The 22,591-nt window shown below is 42.5% G+C and overlaps 2 protein-coding genes across 2 annotated transcripts; one reads left to right on the top strand and one right to left on the bottom strand.

The window, feature by feature from the left end:
* Nucleotides 1–645: 645 nt before the first annotated feature.
* Nucleotides 646–1,542, top strand: LOC148140449 (putative G protein-coupled receptor 139). The gene has a single exon (XM_087978953.1). It carries the CDS (start codon nucleotides 646–648, stop codon nucleotides 1,540–1,542), a length of 897 nt encoding a protein of 298 aa, XP_087835079.1.
* Nucleotides 1,543–12,458: 10,916 nt separating this feature from the next.
* Nucleotides 12,459–15,355, bottom strand: LOC122546536 (galanin receptor 2a-like). Its single transcript, XM_087979089.1, has 2 exons — nucleotides 15,292–15,355; nucleotides 12,459–13,324 (listed from the first exon to the last, which is right to left on the bottom strand). Exons 1-2 carry the CDS (start codon nucleotides 15,353–15,355, stop codon nucleotides 12,459–12,461), a joined length of 930 nt encoding a protein of 309 aa, XP_087835215.1.
* Between the last annotated feature and the right edge of the window lie 7,236 nt (nucleotides 15,356–22,591).

Below are 22,591 nucleotides of genomic sequence, written 5' to 3'. Positions count from 1 at the left end.
GATGTATGCAAAATTTATCCAACTCAGTCCCGTAGGCCCAGCCCTCACGACCTTTCGAGGAAGAGGATTTCACATCATCACCATTCTCTGAGAGAATAAAAACCTCCTTATCTCTGTTTGAAAAGAGAAACTGCTCATCCTTAAACCGTGTCCCCTTCTTTATATCCTTCCTCTCAAGAAGAAACTCGCTCCTGGTATTTTAATTTTTGCATTCCCATCAAGGTTTTAGATGTTTCAGTGAGATCACGACATTCTTCTGGACTCAAACTCATATAGGCATAACCTTTCTTCGCAAAATTAGTCTTTAATCCTTGGAATGAGACAAATGAATCCTCTCTGAGCTGCTTCAAAAGCAATAAGATGTGTTTTCTTGAAACGGGAGATTAAGTGGTGCAAAGTGTTAACCACTTTTATATTATTCCTGAAATCGTCTTGCAATTACTCTAACCTTATCCCTAACCTTAACCCAATTACGCCCAGGACAGAGACCATGGATTACAAATGAAATGTCATTGTTCTTCACAGTTGTACAAGTATATAATTACATACAGCATCCCACAGTCTTGACTGTCAATCGCTGACAGACTGCCTCCAGCTGGGCGTTTTGATACATCTCACGATTGGATTTTCTTTGCAGCGAACCTGATGACAGTGCTGATTCTTTCCCAAGGGAAGTGCGGCCTTTCTGAAGGAGTCACTCATTACATGACTGCCATGGCAACGGGAGATCTGATGGTCCTTGTCTTCAACGTGATCGTGAGCCAGATCATCAGGGATTATTTCCCGGGATCGCTGCTGAAATACACTCCGGCCTGCCGACTCAATGTCTTCCTGCAAGGGTTCAGCATCCAACTCTCCATCTGGTTTACCATCGCCTTCACCTTTGATCGCTTTGTAGCAATGTGCTGCAATAAATTAAAGGCGTGTTATTGCACGAAAAGATCAGCCAATATCGTTATAATCATCATGAGCGCTCTCAACATCATGGTCAACATCCCCTTGCCTTTTCGCTATGAGCCCACTCACGTTCTGAACAATGTACAGTGGGGCTGCCGTACAGTCGCCAGCTACCTCACTTCACCGGCCTGGGCAGCTCACCGGTGGCTCACCAACATCTCAAACATGTTTCTTCCTATTCCCCTGCTGCTGCTGTTGAACTCTCTCACTGCCCACCACATCCTAGTGGCCAGCAGAGCTCGCCGGGCCCTGAAGAGCAGCAGAGGTGGTGCTGGGGAGATGGGCAGAGACCCCGAGCTGAAGAGCAGGAAGACCTCCATCATTCTGCTCTTTACCATCTCCGGCTGCTTCATGGTGCTGTCGGCACCCATCACTGTCATCCACAACTGTGTCGGTGTTTCTCAGCTTGTGGCATTCCAAGGTTCAAGCTCACTTTATGTGGCAATCAGGGTCGCGTTCCTGCTGCTGTGCACCAGCTCCTGCACAAACACCTGTATTTATGCACTGACCCAGAGGAGGTTCAGGGAGGAGATGAAAAATATGCTTAAATATCCCTCCTCGCTGCTCTGTAAACCACGTTACTAATTTACATTGACATGGGGAGGTGCTGATGTCATGATAAACTCACTGGGCCCACAATCCAGAAACCAACGCTAAAATCCTGGATGCCTCGTTTGAAATCACATCATTTGTGAAATTTCAATTCAATAAAAAGCTATATTTACTGTCTGGCCATTAGTGATTGTCAAGCCTGAAAGTTAATTGCCATTTCAGAACGAAGGGATGGAATTCTGGTTACTTTACCTGGTCTGCTTACCTGTGGAATCAGGTCCACGGTCATCTGGGTTACTCATAGCTGTCCTCGAGGCAATAGATGTCAACCTTACTGGTGATAACTGTCTCTCAAATGAACAAAACACATTTGTACCCCATCTATTTTTTTGTAATTCTCAATGTAACTCATATGATCCTGAAAGCCTGGGCGAAGCCCCATCTATTTCAGAGTTGCAGAATAACACACGTACAGTCATGGAGATCAAGATTACGGAAACAGACCCTTCAGCCCAACGTGTCCATGCCAATCCGATGTCCTAACCAAATCTAGTCCCATTTGCCTGCATTTTGCCCATATCCTTCTGAACCCTTCCTGTTCATAGACATATCCAACTGCCTTTTATATGCTGTTATTGTACCAGCCTCCACCACTTCCTCTGGCAGCTCATTCCATACTAGCACCGCCCTCTGCGAGAAAAAGTTGCACCTTAGGTCCCTTTTACATCTTTTCCCTCTCACCTCTAGTTAAGGACTCCCCCACCCCAGGGAAAAGACCTTGTCTATTCACCCTATCCATGCCCCTCATGATTTTATAAACCTCTTTGAATTCACCCCTCAGCTTCCAGCGAAAACAGCCTCAGTCTATTGAGCCTCTCCCTTTGGCTCAAATCTTCCAAACCTAGCAACATCCTTGTAAATCTTTTCTTAACATATGACCAATTTGGTTCAACTATCTGCAAATGATGGGATGTACAGTAAATTTAAACCCGATGTTAGCAAGACCACAATTTTCAAGTTTAATGTGGTTTTGGCAGTCACATTGACAGTTTGGGGGTAATACTGATTGCATCGAAGAGATAAACTGGGATAATACCAGATGCAAATTCCCTATAACTGTGAAGCAGAAATATAAGCGTTGGATTTATTTCTTGGATATAATCCATCTAGCAGGCCGACTGTCAAGGAAAGGCCGCTAGAATTTTCAAAGATCCATCCTACCCTGGCCACAACTTTTCCGATCGGGGAGAAGGTAGAGAAGTCTGAACACATGCATCAGTTGGTTTTATAACTTTTTCTGCCCTCCTGTTGTTAGAATACTGAATGGACTCACAAACTCTTAACATTTCCCTGTACCTGTGTTTTTGTTTTTGCTGCTGTTTACCTATTATTTACTATCTGTGCTACTTAACTCTGTGATCTGCCTGTACCGCTTGCAAGACAAAGCTTTTCACTGTGCCTTGGTACACGTGACAATAAAATCAATTCAATTCTAAATGAAAGAGACTCAATTGATAGAGGCGGTTAGAATGATGAAAGGTTGGCTCAGAGAACGCAGTAACAAACATTTACAGGTCTCCATGTAGTAGGCATCAAGTTCGCGATGAGATGCAAGGACTTGCTGGCTGAAAACAGTGGAACTTGTTAACCCTTGGCCAACTGAAACTGTCAGATGTATTGTCAGAATTGGTTGACGATGCAGCAACCAAATCAATATCAAAGAGTGGATCAAGACTGACACCAGGGGAATTATTGACCAGTGACAGTGAAGGAATGGTTAATATTTCCAATGCAGGATGGTGGGTGCTATGAATGGGAATTGTCAGTGGTGCTGTTTCTTGTATCTGCTGTCCTTGTGCTTTTAAATCGGAGAGACCACCACTTTGGAGGATGCTGTCCTCGGAGCCTTCTTCACTTGTTGCAGTGTGTCCTGAAGATAATACATGTTTGTGGGTGTGGGCATTGGGGGTGGAGTTAATTAATTTTACTGGTTTTAGGTGGCACGTCAATGCTTGCCACTTATCAGCCAAGCCCGAATCTTGACCCTATATTCTTACAAGTGGAGTGGCAGATGGATTTTAATTTAGATAGATGTGTGGTATTGCATTTTTGTAAGACAGACCAGGGCAGGACTGAGACAGTTAATTTAGGCCCACTGGCATTTAGTCTTGCAAAGAGAGATTTCCGGGTGCAGGTATGTAATTTCTCCAAAGTGGTGTCACAGGTAGACAAAGTTGTGAAGAAGACATTAAGCATTCTTGCCTTCATTGGTCAGAACATTGCGTATTGGTGTTGGGATGTCATATTGAGACTGTACTGGATATTGGCAAGGCTGCATTTGGAGACGACATACAATTCTTCTCGCACTTCCATTAGTAGTTTGTCATTAAACTGAAAATGGTACAGGAAAGATTTACAAGAATGGTACCAAGACTAGAGGGTTTGATTTATAAGGAGATGATGGATAAGCGTGGAAATTTTTTTCCCTCAAGCGTATAGAGGTTTATAAAATCATGAAGCGCGTAGATAACGTGAACAGCCAAGTCCTTCTTCCCAGATATGGGAATCCAAATTTAGAGGTTTCAGGTTTAAGATGAGAGGGGGATCACTTAAAAGGGATCTGAGGGTGGTGTGCAGAGAGATCGAGCTGTTCAAGAAAGTGGAAGAGGTGAGTACAATTACAACCATTTGAGAGATGTTTGGACAGGTAGGTGAATACGAAATGTTTAGATGTACATGGGCCAAATGCATGCCCGTGGGACTAGTTCAGTTTTTGAAACTCGATCAGCATGGACATGTTGGTCCAAAGATTGTATCAATCTCTATGACTCTATGTATGCGTCAGATTCTGTGCAATTGTGAAAGGGACTGAGCATGGCTAATTGGCAAGGAACATCTCCAGTTTTCACCTCACTGGTGAGCAGGTAGTGATGAAAATGCTGAAGCTGCTGGATAATGATGAATCAATATTTTGTCCAATCGATTGCACAGAATTCTGAAGTTAGAGATTTGACTCTGTTCTGATTACTGACTGAACCTCCTAGTCTCCTGCACATTCGCCCAAAGTATGATGTTCCAATTCCTGGTGTGACTGAGGAGCATGGTCATAAACGTCAGAAGGATATCGACAGTGCCAATGAGATGGGCAGAGCTGATAGTGGAAACCTACCCAGAAAAGTATACTTTGTGGGACAAGGGTGACAAGGAAAGTTTTTTCCAGTTGCAGTATTGAATAATGCAGCAATACGAATTATCAATCTCATAATGGATGATCCTTTGGGAAATAGTGATCATAATACAGTGGCTAGGCCAGACCGACTCAAAACATTTCACAACAGTAGCTCAGACGCAAACTTTGCTAGTTGTTTTAAATAGGTGTAACACAGCTATTCCAGAAGGGATACAGCTGGTCAAGCCACTTAGTTTTAAACACAGCAGAATTTATTACCGAATGAAACACAAAGAAAAGAGGAAACTGGAGAAATCTGAGTTCATCCCTTGTGGTTGGAGGGTTCCAAGGCGGAAGATGAGGCGCTCTTCCTCCAGTCGTCGTGTTGCTATGGTCTGGCGATGGAGGAGTCCAAGGACCTGCATGTAACGTGACTGAGGAGCGTCTGGGCAGAGGAAATGAGCTGGGGTGTGCAGTGAGAGAGGGACTCACTGAAATCTTTGTAGAGGAAGGAAAAGAGCTTTTTCAAGGAAGGCATCCTTGTAAGAGGATTGACAATAGGTTAAAATCTTCTAGGAGAAAGTGAGGACTGCAGATGCTGGAGATCAGAGCTGAAAATGTGTTGTTGGAAAAGCGCAGCAGGTCAGGCAGCATCCAAGGAGCAGGAGAATCGATAGTTCAGGCATGAGCCCTTCTTCAGGAATGAGGAAAGTGTGCTAAGCAGGCTAAGATAAAAGGTAGGGAGGAGGGACTTGGGGGAGGGGCGTTGGAAATGCGATAGGTGGAAGGAGGTTAAGGTGAGAGTGATAAGGTGAGGGTGAGAGGCCAGAGTCGGAGTGGAGGCGGAGAGGTCAGGAAGAAGATTGCAGGTTAGGAAGGTGGTGCTGAGTTCGAGGGTTGGGACTGAGACAAGGTGGAGGAGGAGAAATGAGGAAACTGGAGAAATCTGAGTTCATTGCTTGTGGTGAGAGGGTTCCTAGGCGGAAGATGAGGCGCTCTTCCTCCAGCTGTCGTGTTGCTATGGTCTACCGATGGAGGAGTCCAAGGACCTGCATGAAACATTGCTGAAGAGCTTTTGGGCAGAGGAGATGACCTGGGGTGTGCAGTGAGAGAGGGACTCACTGAAATCCTTGTAGAGGGAGGAAGAGAGCTTCTTCAAGGAAGGCATTCTTGTAAGAGGATTGGCAGTAGGTTAAAATCTTCTAGGAGAAAGTGAGGACTGCAGATGCTGCAGAAGTGTATCAGGGAACATCTAAGTGGAAGGAATTGATGCAGGGCTTCAATAATTGGAGAATTCATGTAGGTGCCTTTAAATTCGAAGTGGGAGAACTGTGGCAGGATTATACTCGAAGGGAGAGCCTGGGCACCTCCTGGATTTGTGCAGGAGTGGTAAATGAGAGAATTGGTCCAGCGGAGACTACAATAGAACCATGGAGATGTACAGCATGGCAACAGGCCCTTTGTTCCAACATATCCATGTCTGAATTTATGAATTCTGGCTGCATCCACTAAATTAACCTGGCCAAAGAAACATTGACTACACAATTAGAAGACCCAAAGACACATACACCAAACACCACTGACTTCATCAGCAAGGACAGTATCATCAAGCTACTGGACCTCTCCTTACCACGCACTTCACTTTCAAAAACAAAATCTACAGACAAACCAATGGCATGCCCATGGGATTTCCAATATCAGGATTCTTAGCAGAGGCAGCAATGCAGAGACTCGAACAAACAGATCTGCCAACCATCCTACCCAAACTTTGGGTCCGCTATGTGGGTGACACCTTTGTCATCAGTAAATGCAACAAATTAGAGGAAACCTTCAAGACCAGCAATAATGCACTTACTGGCATAAAAGTCACTAAAGAGGAGGAAAACAACAATAAACTGCCATTCCTAGATGTCACAGTAGAGCGAAAAACCAGCATCTACAGGAAAATAACACAAACAGGCCAGATATTGAATTCAGAAGCAACCATCGCAACATCCACAAATGAAGCTGCATCAGAACATTATTTCAATGAGCCATCACACACAGCAACACAGAGGAACTACTCAGAGTAGATGAAAATCACCTATACAGTGTATTCAAATAGAATGTATCCCCAATGAACACAGATCGCCGATTTTTCAGCAACAACCCCAAACAAATAGACAAAACGCGTCCATAAACCTTAGCCACTCTCCCCTACATCAAAGACAACTCTGAAATGACTACCAGACTACCGAGACACCTTGGCATCATGGTAGCCCACAAACCCACCAATACACTAAAACAGCCGCTAATTAACTTAAAAGATCCTATACAGACAGCAAGCAAAGCTAATGTAAGGCACAAAATACAATGCAATAACTGGGACAAATACCACATTGGACAGGCAGGCAGAAGATTAGCTGCCAGAATACATGAACTTCAACTGGCCACAAAACGACATGACCCTCTCAACACATCCATCCTAGGACAAGCCATGAAAGAAAACACACACGAGAATAGCATTCCAACCGGAACTCTAACAACAACCACATTGACTTGGAACCCATTTACCATCCCCTGAGAAAAATAACAGGAAATGACATCATCATATGAAATGACGCCACCACGAGAAATGACATCACCGACACAAGGAAACCCAAACGTATAATCAGAAAGCTGGAAACACCAGCAGTGTTTCATCCAGAGTTTCACTGGACATGTTACCTCGTGTTGTGACAAAACGTCTGAAAATGAACCTTCCAGGTAAGTGAGCAAGTCTACGCCCAGGACCTCAACCTGAACTACAAATATTCTCATTACTGTCTGAGATATATGAGTCTGATTCCGTGCTGTGCATCTTCATGACTGTATCACTGTCTGCCTCATGTCCTTGAGCAGCATTTACAGTAAGCTATGTGATCCCCACAGAAACAAAGCCCGTGTCTGTCAGGCGTTAGAGCTCTGAGTTTTGAAATGGTGACAAGGGACCTGATTGCCTCAGCCTGATCTTAATGGCGTGTGGAACATAAGGTCATTCAAGAGGTAGATTCAAGTGGTCAACTATCACCATTGTAAATCACACTGGGCAATCAGACTGTTCTGGAGAATGTGACCATTAAACTGAGGTCTTTTAGCCCAGGGAGAGGAATCTCACAACAGGGTCACATGAGCCTTCAAGTTGCGTCTTTCCAATCTCATCCTTCTCTTCCTCCCACAGTTACTGAATTCAGCGAAAAATGAAGAAGCATTCTTAAGAGCCATTGTCATTTTCTATCAGAAAGATCTTCACAACATGATTTCTTTGGTTCTACTTCTGCTGAGAGTCATGACAGTTTACGAAAATGTATACTATTTTCCCACAAGATCTCCCTCAACGATATAGAAGTTCCTTGAAGATTCCTGTAGTCATTCCAATTTGTGAAAAAACATTCTTTATTAAATTTCCGGAAGGAGTCTCCACTGTGCTGTAATTTAGAACTGCCAAAACAATCCATTCATGTCAACATTTCACAGAATTATGTATTTTATCACAGGTACCACTAAAACTGTGGCCCTTTAACCAATTATTAATGAAGAAAATCTATCTCACATCTACTTAAATTTACTCAGTGCCCCAGGAGCGAACTCATATTCCACAGATTTATGACCCTTTGCGAGAGAGAAGTTCTGCTCATCTGCTATCACTTAATCAAAAACAGTGCACTCTCATTCTACATTGCCCGACAGAAAGGAAACATCCTCACTGTGTTTCTTTTGTCAATGATCAAATCAACTATCAAAGTTCAAAGAACTAACAGCTTTGGCAGACACCTATGATATCACACGCTGTCTGTTGCAAGAGGGGGCTTAGACGTGGGAATTCATAAAGAGATTTGAGAGACAGAATTTAAGGGGATGGAACTAGTTTTAGGGAGCGAATGGAAGCATGTAAAGGCCATAAATCTGAAAGCCCTGAACTTAGAATGATAAAAAGAAAATAACACATCAGTTGAAATAATGGTAGACACACAAAAGCTCATTGGTGGACTTTCATCGGGGCACTTATTGAAGTGATGGAAAGTCGAAGTAATCCTCAGGTAAAAGCGAATCTGGAAAGGAAATGGATATTTAATGATAAGAGTGTTATACAGGGCACATTCTTCATCACCCACTGACAAAATGATTCAGTAGAATGAAGGTTTTGTGTCTTTCATTTCAAGGAAGTCCACTTTCTTCATTTTTCAGATCAAGAGCACCTGAAATGGTTGGAAAATATCAGACATGGGATGGCACAGTCCAGGAGTGATCCCATAACTTAAAAAGGAATGACCTGGAGTCTGCTGTAAAGAGGATGAAGAAGCAGAGACGAGAAGCAATATGGTGATTGTCACAGTTCCGTTGTTTAACAGGAACTTGTTGATTTGGCGAGCATTCATTGCACAGGGCTGTTATTTAAGTGTCAGATAAAAGTGACTCTGGTGGAAAAGTGAGAGTTAGATTCTCGTGAACAGTGCTGAGGAGGTTCCACAGCAGTCCATCATTTTGCAAAAAAACTGCGACTGTTTGGTGCATTTAAAACTGGCTTGTTTGGGAGCTGCCCTAAAATGAAGATTTGTGGCTGAATCCTCAAAGAAAGGAACTTATAGTGTACTGGACGCAATTGAGCAGGTTTTTGTCACAAACACGTTGTGTGCCTCATGCTGGTGGCCTGTCTGGCAGCGATGTCTGGTTGATGTTTGAGGTTAATTATTGCTTACCTGTTCTTTCATGTGAAAACACAATTATGTTGAGCACGATTTGCATGTGAATTCATGTTGGATTTTAGTTTCATTACGATTTTATTCATTTCACATTGTGCTCTTCAGTAACTTCAAATCTTTTGTTTTCTTTTTGATATTTGTTTCATTTTAACATTCAATGACACAGGAATTCTCCAGATTATATTTATAATTATTTTGAAATCTGGGACTCAGACTTTGATCCAACTCAGTACATCTTTCTCCTGATACCCTTTGCTTCCTTAACCCTCAGAATAAAATAACCTCCTTCTTGAAAACACTCAATATTTTAGTCTCACCCTCTGTCTAAGGCAGAAAGTTGTGGAGGCTCACCACTCTCGGTGAAGGAACCTCTCTTCATCTCAGTCCTAAATGCTCAGAGTAGGACCACAGGTTCATAACTCTCCTTTAATCGGATCATTCTTCGTACTCTTGCCCTGTTCAGTCTTATTGGAAATTTTGAGTTTTAAGGTTAGTTTTAGAGAACTAAATTGGTCTAACATCCTCTCTCATTCTTCTTAACTTCAGTGAAATATCCAATCTTCATAGGTCAGTCCTGCCAACCCAGGATTCAGTCTGGTAAATTTTCGTCATGTTTCCTTAATGCCAATAACTTTCTCATCAGATAAGGAGACCAAATCTGCACTTAATATCCCAGATGTGGTCTCACCAAAACCCGAAATAATCACAACAAGATTCCCCTTCTCCATTTCTCAAATGCTTTTGCAATCCAGACAGCATTTATTTGCTTTCTTCATTACCTTCTTCACCTGCATGCTTACTTTCAGAGATTGGTGGACATGCGCACCCATGAATTGTTGCACCTCCTAACCTCCCAATGTATTGTCATTCAGGTAATATTCTGCCTTCCTGTTTTTGTTATTAAAGTGGATACAGTCACATTTATCCTTCTGTCATCTTCATCTGCTGTGCATTTGGCCATGAAAACAAATTGTTCAAATTACGCTGAAACATCTGTGTATCCACATCTGTCCAAATGTCTTGCAAAATGGTGTCATTGTACTCAGCTCTCCAATTCCTCTGACTGTTCGTTCTATATGAACATCACCCTCTGTGTGAAAAATATACCCCTCAGGTCCCATTAAAATGTTTCCCTTTTTATCCTAATATATATGCCCTTATGTTTTAAAATTCCATATCCTGGGGAAAAGACCTTGGCTATTCACTTTATCTATGTCCAGCCATGATTTTATAAACCTCTGAGATTTTCCCTATGGTTCAAAGATTAAGAAGTGTCACGACATATCTAGCTGCTGCTAATCGTCTTTCCCTCCAATCTCAGTAATATCTTTACAATTGTTTTCTACGCCAATTCCAGTTCAATAACATCCTACCTATAGCAGGACTAACCAAATTGTATTCAGTACGCCAAATGTAGATGTAATAATGATCTGCTCTGACGCAACAAGATGTCCCAATTTTATACTCAATTTCTAACCAATGAAAGCAACCATTCGAAACGTCTCCTTAATCACCCGTCTACCAATGTACAACTTTGAAGAAACTATGCACCTGCCTCCCGAGGTCACTCCGCTGGACAACACTCACCAGTTCCCAACCATTAACCCTGCAATTCCTAACTTGGTCTGTGTCACATAAATGTACTAGCTCACATCTATCCAAAGTAGACCCCCTCTTCCGCTATATGCTCATATGTAGCAAGACACGCACAGTATTGATGCACCATCTAATGCCTTTAACATCCGATCCCTCTGCCAACGCGCTATATGCAGCAATGTGTACCCTACATAAGATGCAATTCAACAACTTATCCAGGAACCTCGCATAACATCTTCCCAGCTTGTAGTGCCTACCATTTACAAGGACAGGACAGCATACACAATGGAACGCTACCTCCGCTGGTGCCCATTCAAACCACACATCATCGTGACTTGGAAATATATTGCCAATACTTCACTGTCACTGTGTCAAGAAGTCTCCTTGTCACAGACTAAGGCCGTTGTTCAATATTGGCCTGGACGCTGCTGTCGTCAGTACCCATGAAAAAGCGATCTGTAGTTTTGATGGACCCGGGTCACAATGTTTTTGTGAATTCATCCAGTAGTACTTCCATCTCCTCTCCACATCGATCTCCAGTCCTCTGGACTTACTAACCATTGTATCTATCCACTTGGTCCAACCCTTCAGCGTTCTAACTGTTTGTATCAATTCAGAATGAAAAGTGCAGAATACCAGGTTAGAACCTCCCAAAACATTTCACGAAGGTTGCCGATACTCTAACTCTTCCAGTTGTTTTAGGCAGATGTAAGGTACATATTCCAGCTTTGATGCACCTGGTCAAACCACTTGGCTTCAAGTAAAACAATTTATTTACACACCACCGAATGAAACACAAATTGAAATATAATTGGACAACCGAACCAACACGACACTCCCCACAACTTAACAAAGGAGCTGTTCCAATTTTCTGCAACAACCCCATAAAAACAGCCCTTGGAAAGAAACGTTTAGTTCAAACTACAGGTTCTTACGGGAGAGATGTAAGAGAGAGGCATCAGAACCTCTGCCTTTCACAATCCCGTTTGAAAAAAAGATACAAGGACAACAGAACCCTGTTAAGGCAGCAGTATCATCACGAAAGACACAGTAAAATATCAGTCACTTGATTAATAATGACGTATTTTATTTTGCTCATTCCAGAATGTGGGCATCCCTGCCAAGGTTGGCATTTTCCCAAAGGGCAGCTAAGACTCAATCCTAATGCTCTGAGATCGACATGGCTGTGGATCGGTCATCACATATACGATGGACATGCTTAAAAGCCGTCAGAGCTTCTTGCCGAAAGACAATCAGTTTTTGAAGACAATTAATTTTCCCGCATGTTAATCATGAATGGCGACATAATCAACATTAGGCTCGCGCTATTTGCATAGAAAATTCTTCATTTGCCACGTTGGAATTTCAACCTCTGTCCCCAGGATATGAGTTTGGGTTTTAGAATGCTGGCCCAGTGAGGTTATCATTAAACCACCAACTCCTCCCATCAATATAAATTATTTTCATAACTTTCTGAGTAGAGCATAAGGAGATTTCAGCAAGTTCTTCACCACCTCTCTGAATCTCCTCTGGGTCAGTGCATAAATACAAGTATTTGTGCAGGAGCTGGTGCACATCAGCAGGAACGCTGCCCTGATTGCCACATAGAGTGAGTTTGAAACTTGGAAAGACGTAATGTGGGCAAAGCTGACGCAGATATGGATGACAGTGATGGGGGCTGACAGCACCATGAAGCAGCCAGAGATGGTGAAGAGCAGAATGATGGAGGTCCTCCTGCTCTTCAGCTCGGGGTCTCTGCCCATTTCCCCAGCACCATAGCTGCTGTACTTCAGAGCCCGGCGAACTCTGCTGGCTGCTAGGATATGGCCAACGGTGAAAGTGTTCAACAGCAGGAGCAGGGGAATAGGAAGAAACATGTTTGAAATGTTGGTGAGCCATCGGTGAGCTGCCCAGGCCGGTGAAGTGAGGTAAGCAGTGACGGTGCGGCAGCCCCACTGTACATTGTTCAGAACATGAGTGTGCTCATAGCGAAAAGGCAAGGGAATGTTGACCAGAATGCTAAGAGCACTCACAATGAACATGACCACGTTAGCACTTCTTTCAGTGCAAAACCTGCTCTTCAATTTGTTGCAGCAAATTGCTACAAAGCGGTCAAAGGTGAAGGCGATGGTAAACCAGATGGAGAGTTGGAGGCTGAATCCTTGCAGGAAGGCACTGAGTCGGCAGGCGGGGGTGTAGCTCAGCAGTGAATCCGGGAAATGATACTTGAAGATCTGGCTCACAATCACGTTGAAGACAAGGACCATCATATCTCCTGTTGCCATGGCAATCATGTAGTGAGTGATTCCTTTTGAAAGGCCGCACTTCCCTTGGGAAAGAATCAGCACTGTCATCAGGTTTGCTGTAAAGAAAATCAAATCGTGAGATGTACCAAAACACCCAGAGATGTGCAGCGATAAGGTCTTGGATTACACAAGACTGATGTGCTGCTGGCAATGCTAGACGTGAACTTCAATGGAAAACAGTGAAATCTCATTAGCAATACATTGTCTGTGCCATGGAAATAATCAAAGGGTAATTTCAGGACTGGTATATTCTATTGCTCATCACTTTGCACCGTTTGCTCTCCTGATTTCAAGAAAACAAATAGCATTATTTTAGAAGTCACTCAGAGAAGGACCACTTGCCACATTCCTGCGATTAAGGTCTTGTTGGCTGAAGTGAGGTTATGCCCATCTCCATTCGAGTCTGGAAGAATATAAGGTGATCTCATTGAAACATATAAGGTCTTGCGGGGACTAGACAAAGTGGAACACAAAAAGAGATACTTTCCTTCGACTACAGTGATTACGCCGAGGGGACACGGTATCAGAATTAACTGGTTCCTTTTTCAAACAAAGGTAAGAAATGTATTATTCTTATGAGAGAGTGGTTGGAGAGTGCAATTCTGTTTCCCTTGAAGGTAATGGGATGTTGGCGTATAAGATTGAGTTAGACAGATTTGGATACACAAAGGAGTGGAAGGCTCTGGTTTCCAGGCAGAATAACTGTCAGCCATTGATAACTCATTTTAATGATTACAAGGATGAGATCGAGAATTTCTGTTCCAATTGTTTATGATCCCATTTTCTGCTTAAGCAGAAACAGGCAAAGCACTCTCCCATGAGGGGAACATCGTCTTAGCATTTACCCTGTCAAGGTCCTTAAGAATCTGATATGTCTCAATTGGATCACTGTTCATTCTTCTAAACTCCAGACAGTAGACTCCAAAACTGTTGAATTTATGACCATAAGACAGTCTTTCCATCCCTATGATCATCCTAATTGTCCTCGTATGAACTGTGCCAGATGAAAATGTATTTCCTTTGTTACTGGACGAAATTGTTCACAGTGTTCCAAATCTATTCTCAGAGCTGCAGGGAACTTGCAGAAAGACGTCCCTATTGTTGTACTCCAACCCTCTTGAAATATGAGGCCAGAATTCCACACGCCTTCCTTATCACAACGTCTTCCTATTTGCTCATTTTCTGTTTATTGTATGTCCCATCTTCCTTTGTGTACCTGCTGCCACAAATTGCTTTTTCTCCCTTCTCAAATGAACAACTTGACATCTTCCCACATTATACACCATTTGCAAGATTTTGCCCATTTACTTTAACTATCAGTATCTCTCTGAAAAAAAAATGTTTGTATCCCTCTCAAAATGTGCCTTTCCATACAGTTTGCTATCGTCTGCAAAATTCCACTTGATGACATTAAGATTTTCTAAATGTTCTGCTATCCCATCGTAATTACCAGATTCCAATGCTTTTTCAATTGATCTAGCTACCCGCATTTTGCTATCCTTCCTTTTGAATAGGAGTGATGCATTGACAGTTTTTTCATGCCTGTGCAACTTCTCCACAATAATAATGCAGACATTATTTCTGCACCTACCTATTTCAGAATCCAAGGTTGCAAATCATCAGAGGCAGGAACGTTATTTGCCATAAACCATATCAATTCGTGAATTACTCCTCTTTTAATGGCGGTCTTCTGACTTACTCCCTCTACCTCATTCCTCGTATTATTCGGATCATTAAAGTTTCATCCAACATCAAGACTGATGGAAAATAAACGTTTAACTCCTCTACCGTTTAATTTCGTTACTTCAAACATAGTTTTTTCCAAATCAGTCAGCTAGGACAGGACAAACTGGACTCAAACCGACATCAATGGTAATTAAAAGAAAGGAAAACTCAGCAGAAATCAAGTGTTCAATTCGGAGGAAATGTCAAATTGCAATTTAAAACAGAAGAGATAAGCAAAATGTCACAGCGGTTTCTAATCACTTACCTGGAATTCCAAAAATTGCAAGAACAGGAAAGAGAATTTCTATTAGAAGCGCCTGCATTCGCATTTTTAGGTGTAAGCAGACAAAGTCCGAATGAGTGAATGCACTGAAACACACTTAATTTATACACAAGCCAATCCTCCAGTGAAACAGTAAACAGATCTCATTAAACATGCTATTTCTAACGAACAAGTTAACATCTCGCTTTCCTGCGCAGAATTTCCGTGAGTTGTATTATCCCCCGAGGATCAGGACCAGTTCTCTCAGGCTCCACAGCTCTTAATTCTCAGGAGGTCATTCAAGACCTGAATGCCTCAGCTCAACTTTTACCAGGCACGGAGAGGTGGGTAGTCCAAGAGGAGGATGCAAATCACCAAGTTTTAGACTTTTAAGTCAACCTGTGCTACGTCACGGCTCTGGACAAAGTCAGAGTTGAATCCAGGCCTTCTAACCCATCCAGAGTGATCCTACAAATGTGCGACGTGAGCCCTCAGTTACACATTTCTAGTCTCACCATCGTCTTTCTCTTTTTAGTTATTGCGTTCTGTGAAAAATGAATAAAAAAACGTGTTTTACAGCCATTTTCATTTTCGAACAGAAAGATTGTTTTAAACGTGATTTCGATGGTATTCATCGACAGCAGTGATAGCATATAGAATATACAGTTATACATTACAATGGTTTACAAATAAAACACATTTTACTTAAGTCTGTTGAGACTAGGAGATCTAAACTCACATTGTCAGCAACAAAATCGATTTAAAACGAAGGTTCTATTGGAATATTGTTCTCTCAGGCAAATAAATTATTATCATGCAAGACAGCTCAAGTTTTAAAGTCCCAAAAATTCATTTCGTTCCCCACAATATCTCACCAGAAGAAAAATAATGCTTTAAACATTCCTGTGTTCATTCAATGTTTTTTTTTCCTGTGTTCAATACATTTTTGGAAGGAGCCACTGCAGTTCTGCAGTTCAGAATCAACTACTGATAAAATATATTCACGTCAACATATCACCGGATTTTGCATTTCGCCATAGGGACTAAGAAAAAAAATAATCATTTCACCTATTACTAAATAACCATCTGCCAACATCATTCTTAAATTCACTCAATGTTCCAGCATCCAACACACATTCCATAGAATCAGGAAGAAATTTCTCCTGATCTCTGTTTTAAATTTTTACATGCAAATCAGAAAGCAGTTACCTCTCCACCCAGATTTCCCCATGTGAGGAAACATCCGCCATATGTCGATTTTGTCAAGTGTCAAGTCAAGTCTCAAAGACACAAGATGCTGGAGTTTTGGCGGAAGCCAATGATGTCTGATATTTGGATTTGGTCATGAGGGGAATTCAGAAGGAGATTGGAGGGATAGAATACCTTGGGTTGGAAGGACCTTTCTGGAGCAAATGGGAGAATGCAAAAGTCATAAAGCTCCTGATCTTAAAATGATATGAAGAAACTAACATATATCCATCGAAATGATGCTCGGAACAGAACATCTCATTTTTGAACTTTCAGTGGGATACCGATCGTAGTGTTGAAATGTCTAAGGAATGCTCAGAAATCAGCGCATTTGGAAAGGAAATGGGTATTAAAACCATAATTGATATGGAGTTGTTGTTCGACCTCAACTCTTGATAAACATGTTCACAAGAATGAAGGCTTTGATTCTTTATTTCAAAAGGAGCTGATTGTCTTTATTTTTCAAATGAAGAACACCTGAAATGATAGAAAAAAACCATTGGATATTGGATGGCACGGCTGGAGTGATCCAATAACGTCGATCGGAGTAACCTGGTGGCTTCAGGAAAGACGGGAGGAAGAGGACACGAAGAGAAATATTGTGAGTGCGACAAGGTCCTCCACTTTCCAGGAATTGGTGATAATTACGAGTCTACACTTGAAAAGGTATGCCACTGTAAGGTCAGAGAAAGGTGACTCAGGCTGAACCACACCATTTATATTCTCTTGAACAGTTCTAAGGGGTTTCCACCAGCAGTCCATTATTTTGGAAAACTCTGTGCTGATGAAACTTGGTTTGTTTGGGAGATGCCGCAAGGTGAGAATTGGTGCCTTCGTCCTCCAAGAAATGTCTAGAATTCTACTCGAGGGAGTTTACAGCCGTGGAGGATCTTGTCGCTAGTTGTTGGGCCCCGAATGCTGAGTAGATTGCTACATTGTTCAATTCTCCCTTTTCGCGCAACACTGCCCCAACTCTCCCATTCAGTGCAACTCTGCCCCACCTCTCTCATTCAGTGCAACACTGCCCCAACTCTACCATTCAGTGCAACACTGCCCCAGTTCTTCCATTCAGTGCAACTCTGCCCCAACTCTCCCATTCAGTGCTACATTTCCCCAACTCTCCCATTCAGTGCAACACTGCCCCAACTTTCCCATTTAGTGCTACTCTGCCCAAAGAGTCCCATTTAGAGTGAAACTGCACTAATTCTCCCCTTTAATGCTACACTGACCCACCTCCCCCATTTAGTGCTACACTGCCACAATTTTCCCACTTAGCGTGACACTGTCTTAATTCTGCCATTTCGCGGGACACTGTCCCAGTTCTCCCATTCAGTTGCTACATTGAACCAAATCTCAGTATTGAGTATTATCTTGCACAAACTCTGTCTTTTACTCTGATACACATCTTCAACACAATGGTGCCCAGCCAAATGATTTATTTTTCCATTTTGTGGTGCCCCATGTCGAGTAAAATGGTGCAACTTTCAAACATTCCTCCGGCTTATGGATTCTCAGCCTGTGTTCTCCCATTTACGTGTGCTGGTATTGTCACTTTGCAAGAATTCTCTTATTTACTGATGCCATGCACTAATTCTCCAATTCCCTGTTGTCCAACACCAACTAACCCATTTCCTGATGTCATGAACAGGTTCTCCACTCAGTGTTGCCCTACACCAAATATTAGTGATGCCCGAGAACAATTGTCCCGTTTAGGTATGCCCTACTCTAAATCTCGCATTCAGTATTGACCTTCCTCAATTCTCCCATTTAGTTTTGCGCTGCACCCATTTTCCCATTTCAACCTATTCTGAGCCAATTCTCCCATTTAATGCTACACGACCCAATTACCCCTTTTAGTTCTACTTTGCCCCAATTCCCGCATTTAGTGTCAGAATTCTCTATTTTGGCGTCACCGATATCGAATTCCGAAAACTGATCCTGCACAAATCCCGCCTTTTGTGGTGAACTGTATCAACTGTCCCATTTACTTATTCCCTGACACACTTTCCACATAATGGTGCCTTGCTCAATTTGTTTTCATTTAGTGGTGCCCTGCATTGAACCTCTACTTTCCTGCTACTTTGCAAAATGTCTCCGTCTTACGGATTCCATGCGTGAGTTCTCCCATTTGTGTGTGTTCTTATTACTACTCTGCACCAATTCTCTTATTTACTGATGCCATGAACCAATTCTCCAATTCACTTTTTCTCAACATCAATTTCACCGTTTCCTGATGTCCTGAACAAGTTCTCCACTCAGTGTTGCCCTGCACTAAATGCTAGTAATGGCCCAGCCCATTGTCCCATTTCGGGGTGCACTACTCCAATTCTCCCATTCAGTATTTACCTTACCCAATTTTCCTGTTTAGTGCTACATTGCAGTCATTCTCCCCATCCACCCTATTCTGCACCAATGCTGCAATTTAGGGCTGGACTGCCCCAACTCTCCCATTTAATGCCACAATGCCCAAATTCTCCCATTTAGAGCTAAACTGCACCATTTCTCCCAGTTATTGCTACACTGCCCCACATCCCCCATTCAGTGCGAATTGCCCAATTTGTCCATTTAGAGTGACACTGTCCCAATTCTCCCATTTTGTGCGCCTCTTGGGCTCCACGACCGAAGTCTCCCATTTCATGCGACACTGCCCCAATTCTCCCATTTTGTGCTGTAATGCACCAATTCTCCCATTTGGGTGATGCTGGCCCAGTTATCCCTTTTCGTGAGACATTGCGTCAATCTCCCTATTTATTGCGAAATTGCAACAACTGTCAGTATTAAGTATTGTCTTGCTGATATGCTCTCTTTTACTCTGATATACATCCTCAACAAAATGATGCTCTGCTCAACGTTTCTTTTTCATTTAATGGTGCCCTACATGGAGTGCTCATTTGCAACATTTCTCCGACTTATGGATACTATGCCTGTGTTCTTCCATTTATCTGTGCTGTTATTACCACCCTGCACCAATTTTTCTCATTTACTGATGCCATGTACCAGTTCTCCAATTTTGCAATATGCAGCAAAGTGGAGATTCAATGCAGGGCACCACCAAATGAAAACAATTTCAGCAGGGCACCATTACGTGGAAAATGTGTGTCAGGGAACACATAAATGGAAGAGCTGGTACAGTTCACCTCAAAAGGTGGAATTTGTGCAGGATCATTATTGGGAATTTTATATATGTAACATTAAAATGAGAAAATTCTGACACTAACTGCGAGAATTGATGTAGATTAGGATAAAATGGAAGAATGGGTGCAGTGTAGCACTAAATGGGAGAATTGGGGAATGTCAATCATGAATGGGAGAATGAGAGTAGGCCACACCGAAATGAAGCAATTGGGCTGGGGCATCACTAATATATGATGTAGGGCAACACTGAGTCAAGAACTTGTTCAGGACATCAGGAAATTGGGGAATTGGTGTTGGGCAACAGGGATTTGGAGAATTAGTGCATGGCATCAGTCAATGAGAAAATTGGTACAGGGTGGTAATAAGAGCACAGATAAATTGGAGAACACAGGCATGGATTCCGTGAGATGGAGAAATCTTGCAAAGAAGCGCCACTTTACTCCACGTAGCGCACCACTGAATGAAAAAAAAACATTGAGCAGGGCACCATTGTGTTGAAGATGTGTATCCGAGTAAAAGAGAGAATGTGGGTAAAACAATATTGAATACTGAGACTTGATGCAATGTAGCACTAAATGGGATAATTGGGGCAGTGTCATGCAAAATGGGAGAATTGGAGCAATGTGGCACGAAATGGGTAACTTTGAACATGTAGCTATAAATGGGAGAATTGGGGTGGCGTAGCACGAAGTGGGTGAAGTCGGGTGTTATCGCACTAAATGGGAGAAATGGGGCAGTGTTGCACTAAATGGGACAATTGTTGCTGTCTCGCCCTAAATGGGAGAATTGATGCAGAGTAGGATGAATTGGGAGAATTAGTGCAGTGTGGCACTAAATAGGAGAATTGGGGTAGGTTGATACTGAATGGGAGAATAAGACTAGGGCACCGCTAAATGGGACAATCGGGCTGGGACATCACTAATATTTGGTGTAGGACAACACTGAGTGGAGAACTTGTTCAGGACATCAGGAAATGAGGGAATTGGTGTAGAGCAACTGTGAATTGGAGAATTGGTATATGGTGTCAGTAAATAAGAGAATTGGTGCAGGGTAGTAATAAGAGCACATGTAAATAGGAGTACACATGCATGGATTGCGTGAGTCGGAGAAATGTTGCAAAGGATCAGTAAAGTGGAGATTCGATGCAGGGCACCACTAAATGAGGCAATTTGTGCAGGGCACCATTATACAGAAAATGTGTGACAGGGAATAACTAAATGGGAGAGTTGGTACAATTCACCAAAAAAGGAAGGATTTGTAGGTTCCATTATTTGCAAATTTGATATAGGTGACGCTAAAATTAGAGAATTCTGGCACTAAGTGGGAGAATTGCTGCAGGGAAATACGAATTGGAAAAACTGGCGCACAGTGGAACTAAACTGGAGAGTTGGGACATGCCACCAGTAAATGGGAGAATTAGAGTAGGGCACTCCCAAGTTACAGAATTGTTCTAGGCATCAGTAAATGGAAGAATAGGGGTATGAATAAATGGGAGAATTATTGGGCATCAGTAAATGGGAGATTTTGAACATTGTTCACATTCGAAGATTGCTGGGTTTGATAATATATTAAAGAATTGGATCAGAGCGTGGGAGGATGGGAGCACAGAATCAATGCAAAGGAGAAATGTTGGAACCATCTTTAAATTGGAGATTCTGTTCAGCTCACCACTAAAGGAAAAAAGTATATGCATTGTATCAGGGAACAACTAAATGAGAGAATTGATACGGGGTCTCAATAATTGATGCCAGTGCCAGTAAATTAGAGAATTGGTGCATCAAGTTAGAGAACTGGAGCAGGATAATATTCAATAGAAGAGTTGAGAACGAAAAGAGGATCTATGCAAGGGTGGTAAATGGAGAAATGATGCAGGGATATGGAGCCCTAAATGGGAGAACAGGAGATGCCCGCACTACCAGCCCCAGGCTCCTCGCCTGAATTACTGTCTGTGTTCGAATCTGTGTGTTTAATGATATGTGTTCACAGTCTCCCTGAGGATGGAGACTTGTGTATAAATTGTGTGTATTTAAATGTGTTGCCTCATGTTTCTGCTTTCACCAAAAAATGGGACCACAGGCGCTTCCACTTGAAATTCTCTTTCCCATTCTTGCCGTCTTTGGAATTCCTGGTAAGTGATTCGAAGCCGCTGTGACCTTTTTCTTGTGTGTTCTGATTTGATTTGGGTATCTGCAATTTTATCTAGTGTCCCCCAAATGGATTTCCTGCTTATTGCTGAGTTTGCCATCTCTTCATTACCTTTGGTTTCAGCCTCAGTTGATCAGTCCAGTCCCAGATGACAGAGGGTTGGAAACAACTGTGTTTCACTTAAATAAAGAAAACAACAAATGGCAAATGATTTAAATCAACGTTTTGCATCAATGTTTACGGTGGAGAATATTTCGAACATCTCATGAATGCTCAAGGATATGGTAGAGCAATCATGTCATTTCATCATCACTGGGAGAGGAGTATTCGAAAAACTATTGGCCCTCAAGGCAAAAAAGGTTTCTGACATTGACGACGTGCATCCCAGCAACCTAAAAGAGTTAGCTACAGAGATAGTAGAGGCAAAGAACAAAGGCAATTTACAGCCCCCAGGCCCTCCAAGCTCTCCAAGCCTGTCTAAATCTGTCAGTCCATTTCTGAGCATCTGTATCTCTCTGCTCCCCACATACTCATGCATTTGTCCAGACGCATCGTAAATGGATCTACCGTGCCTGCCTCTGCCACCTCTGCTGGCAACACTTTTCAAATGCCCACCACCCTCTGTGTGAAGCACTTACCGCATGTATCCCTCTTAAACTTTCCCCCTCTCAACTTGAAAGCGTGACCTCTCGTTAGTGAATCCTTCACCCTGGGAAAAAGCTTGTCTCTATCCACTCTGTTTATACCCTCCATGATTTTGTAAACCTCAATGTTG

Source organism: Chiloscyllium plagiosum, unplaced genomic scaffold (assembly GCF_037043375.1).
Source record: "Chiloscyllium plagiosum isolate Xiang-an unplaced genomic scaffold, Cpla_swu_hap1 HiC_scaffold_35, whole genome shotgun sequence".
Classification (NCBI taxonomy): domain Eukaryota; kingdom Metazoa; phylum Chordata; class Chondrichthyes; order Orectolobiformes; family Hemiscylliidae; genus Chiloscyllium; species Chiloscyllium plagiosum.
Note: the sequence above shows the minus strand (reverse complement) of the source record. Positions and strands in the feature narration are given on the sequence as shown.

Coding starts and splice junctions, on each gene's coding strand:
- LOC148140449 (XM_087978953.1), top strand. CDS start 646: ATGACAGTGCTGATTCTTTCCCAAGGGAAGTGCGGCCTTTCTGAAGGA.
- LOC122546536 (XM_087979089.1), bottom strand. CDS start 15,355: ATGCGAATGCAGGCGCTTCTAATAGAAATTCTCTTTCCTGTTCTTGCA. Junction 13,325..15,291: donor TGCAATTTTTGGAATTCCAG/GTAAGTGATTAG, acceptor TTCTTTCCCAAG/GGAAGTGCGGCCTTTCAAAA.